Genomic DNA, 4,194 nt, shown 5'->3' with positions numbered 1-4,194 from the left:
TATTTGTTTGTCTGTCTGATTGTCTATCTGTCTATTTATCTATCTCGCTGTCCATCTGTCTATTTATTTATCTATCTATCTATCTGTCTGTCTGTCTATCTCTCTAACTGTCTATCTATCTATCTATCTATCTGTCTATTTATCTCTCTATTTCTCTATCTATCTATCTATCTGTCTGTCTCACTGTCTGTCTATCTATCTCTCTATTTGTTTGTCTGTCTGATTGTCTATCTGTCTATTTATCTATTTCGCTGTCCATCTGTCTATTTATTTATCTATCTATCTATCTGTCTGTCTATCTGTCGATTTATCTGTCTATCTCTCTAATTGTCTATCTCTCTAACTGTCTATCTATCTATCTATCTATCACATCTGTATGCATGTGTGTATGTGTGTTAATACATTCAATTATTGTTGTTATTCTCATTGCTGCCCTTTCTTTTGTAGGAACACCGATTATACAAAAAGTAGGAGATGGTGCCCTGCCAACAGCTCGTGGTGACGGACTTCATAAAGGGGAAGTAAATAAGCCAGCCACTTTCGTTGTTGATTCTTCAGGCTTGAGAGGAGATTTATTTGTACAAGTTGATGGTGAGAATTGAATTAATGTTGATCTTCAAGTTTCTGGACGCAATTACCTTTGTGTGTGTGTGTGTGTGTGTGGACAGGTATGTGGTCATAACATAGTTTGGGACATGTTTGTGTTAGTGTGTGTGTGTGTGTGTGCATGCATACTTAACATAATTTATAAACATCTGTGTGTGTGTGTTTATGTGTACACGTATATCTAACATAGTTTATAAACATGTGTTCGAGTATTAGTGTGTGTGTGTGTATATATATATATGTATGTATATATATGTATATATGTATGTTTAACATAGTTTATAAACAGCTGTGTTATGTGCTAACATGTCTGTGTGTGTACTTTACATAGTTTCAAAACAATTGTCTGTGTGTGTGTGTGTGTGTGTGTGTGCTTAACATAATTTATAAATATCTGTTAACATGTGTATATATGTAACTGTTTACTTAACATACTTGATAGTCATTTGTGTGTCTGTTTGCATTTCTTTTATCAAAAGGATTTCTTTGAATAAAATATTTTTCTTTTCTAGTAAACAAATGACTAAATGGCTAAGACACTAAACAATCAGTTTAGTGATGGTGATTCATACGTCCAGTCACTGGTACTATATACTGTATCCGTGACCGAGACAATTACCTCAGAAATGGCCCGGTCCTTGTCCACCAAAAACGTATACATAGATACCAACACATGACCCAGTTTATCACTCGTTGCATCAAGACAAGCATCCTATTCTAACACTTTAGCATTTAAACCAACCGAACCCAAAATATTCTGCCTGTTTTTCTGTTCAAACTGGCCAGATCCAACCTCTCACACCTACCTCACAATGTCATTCTAAAAATAAACAATCACATCATTGAAATCTCAAAGATAATGCAGGATTAATTCAAATTAATGTGGATAAATAAGCATTACATTTGGCAGAGGAATCTGAATATCAAAGGTTTTAAATACTGAATCAGTTTCTTCTAACCCATGCCAGTTAGGAAAAACAGACATAAACACAACATTATTATTCCCTCGCAACATCGTGGTTCACCTATTGCGGTTTATCATTTAAGCTTACATCGATTCCTCTGTAGTGTTGTTTTGCATTTATGATAAAATAAATATATACAAATTATAATGATAATAATAAAAAATGCAGTACTGTTTCTACTTCGTGGATTTTCACTTATTGCAGGGGGCTTTGAAACATAACACTCACAATAGTCAAGGGATTACTGTATATTTCATTTCTCAGAGTTCTCTAATTCACTGGCCCCTGTTAATTCTGTGAGAGCAGACAGCAACCTGTTGCCAAAGGTCTCACAGGGTCTTTTTTCCACAAATTATAAGTCTTGGTACTTAGGTGTTAAGTTTCATATAAGATATCCAACACCCAAGTACCAATCTCAAGATCCTAGCTGTCCCCAATAAAGCAGTTTTGTGGGGTGCATGATCTACCCTCATGTCAATTCCAATTTCACTGATGAATTTCTTGAACTGGGTCGTTAGTGCTCTAAAAACCTTGCCTAACAGTATTTATCTTGCCTCATTTTGTTGTGAGTTCAAATTTAACTGGATCCACCACTACTTAACCGGTGTTGATTGGTGTACATCTCCATAACATAGCAGTTAAACAAAAACAACTGATAGAATAAGGACCAGACTTCAAAAATTTTTTTTTTAAATGTAGAGGAGTTTTGTTCAACTGAAACCCTTCGAAGTGGTGTCCCAGCATGGCCACAAGCCAATAATTGAAACCTATAAAAAAATATAAGAAATAAAATGCATGACACACACAAAGCAAGAAGGTAAATATTTAAGTCCCGTCTCCTCCAACAATTTATCTTTCAACCTAAAATTATCTTTGATTTTCTTTTTGTTTTTGTGTTGTTTTTTTTTTTTGTAAAAAATACCTTTTATTTTTCCAACTTTCTTTTAAAATGTATTTCGTGTTATTTTTCATTTCTTTCCAAGGACCGAATTCTATTGCCAAATGTAACATTCACCATGAGAGCAATGGTACCTACACGGTAACTTATGTTCCAGTTGAAACTGGATTTTATGATATCCTTGTCAAGTGGAACGATCGAGAAATACAAGGTAAATCTATGTCTTTCGCAGCCGCATCTAACCCCCATCTTTGCAACAACAGTTACCATTAATTTTGCTTCCTATTTTGGGGGTGGGGAGTAGTTTTTTTATATTATCACACACTCTCTCTCTCTCTCTCTCTCTCTCTCTCTCTCTCTCTCTCTCTCTCTCTCCCTCTGTATGAATGGATGTGTGTTTATGTATGTACGTACATATGTATGTATGTGTGTGTGTATACATGCATCATGTGACCAACCAGATTATCAGACATTGTACATCACTGGTCACAATGCGCTTTGCATTATTTTAGCTTTCAAATGATGCCACCCCACTGGCAGGTCAAGATGCTCCCTGATCAGAAAGCTGATCTGTTGCAGGGAGTCCCATTTACAGCTGAACTGACTGGAGCAACATGAAATGAAGTGTTTTGCTCGAGAACACAATCCATTGCTTGGTCCAGGAATTGAACACACCATCTAGCGATTATATGAGTGGAACACCCTAACCACTAGGCCGTGTGTGTGTGAGAGAGAGAGAGAGAACAAATGTGTGTGTCTACACACACAGTAAATTAAATATTAATACCTAACTTCAAAAATTCAGGACTAATTCTCTGTATTTTAATTCTAGAACTTTCAAGAAAATCTTGACTAATAAAAATATGTTTGTTATTAATATCAGCAATAGTAATGGGTTAAAACTGACCAAATGAATATAATGTTGGACCACCAGTCCATGTATTGTGAGTTCAGTTCCACTCATGAACTGCTGGACACGTACCTAAATCAGAAACCATTATTATTATTATCATCATCATCATTACTATTACTAATCCCAGTGTCACCCTGATTCCAAAAGGGTTATAATATGTCTATATAGAGCAAATGTAGATTGAGGAAATAGGGGTCCCAGACGGACAGACAGAATTTTGCTTTTATTAATATAGATGTGTTTTCTTTACAGGAAGTCCTTTCCACCCCTATATTGTTGATCCTCGTAAAGTCAATGTAACTGGAGGTTGGCAGCGTTTCATGGATCCCAATGACCGTGTCCATCTCGTTGTTAACGAGGAAAAGAGAATTCCTTTTGATGTTTCTGAAGCAGGGCCAGGTATTTCAATTAAACCATTTGTACATAACAACCATCACCAACACTGCCGCCACCATCATCCCCACCACCACCCTACTTCATCGCACATTCTATACAGGCATTATAATTGTATGCATGCATGTGTATATGAGTGTCTTATATATGTATGCATATCTCTGTGTGTATATGTATATAGTGGGTGTGTGTGTTTGTATGTGTGTGTGTGTGTATATGAGTGGGTATGTGTCTGTGTGTAGTGAATGTGTATGCATAGATGCATGTTTATGTGTATATGTATGTATGTGTGTGTGTATATATATATATATATATAGATAGGTGCTGCGTCATTAGAATTTTGCTTCTCAAGCAAATTTCTAAGTTCAGTCCGTGTTTGGCAGACTGAAATGAAATACATCCTTGTATGCATATATATA

At 35.7% G+C, this 4,194-nt stretch overlaps 1 protein-coding gene across 1 annotated transcript in view; it reads left to right on the top strand.

The window, feature by feature from the left end:
- LOC106873036 (filamin-B) overlaps positions 1 to 4,194 on the top strand; it is a 164,815-nt gene that overhangs the window by 151,688 nt on the left and 8,933 nt on the right. The window contains exons 39-41 of the mRNA XM_052974705.1: positions 448 to 591; positions 2,555 to 2,680; positions 3,635 to 3,781. Coding sequence (XP_052830665.1) covers positions 448 to 591; positions 2,555 to 2,680; positions 3,635 to 3,781 — 417 coding nt within the window. The remainder of the gene's footprint in view (positions 1 to 447; positions 592 to 2,554; positions 2,681 to 3,634; positions 3,782 to 4,194) is intronic.

The sequence above is a fragment of the Octopus bimaculoides genome, chromosome 19, assembly GCF_001194135.2.
Source record: "Octopus bimaculoides isolate UCB-OBI-ISO-001 chromosome 19, ASM119413v2, whole genome shotgun sequence".
NCBI lineage: Eukaryota > Metazoa > Mollusca > Cephalopoda > Octopoda > Octopodidae > Octopus > Octopus bimaculoides.
This window is presented reverse-complemented; position numbering and strand designations above follow the sequence as displayed.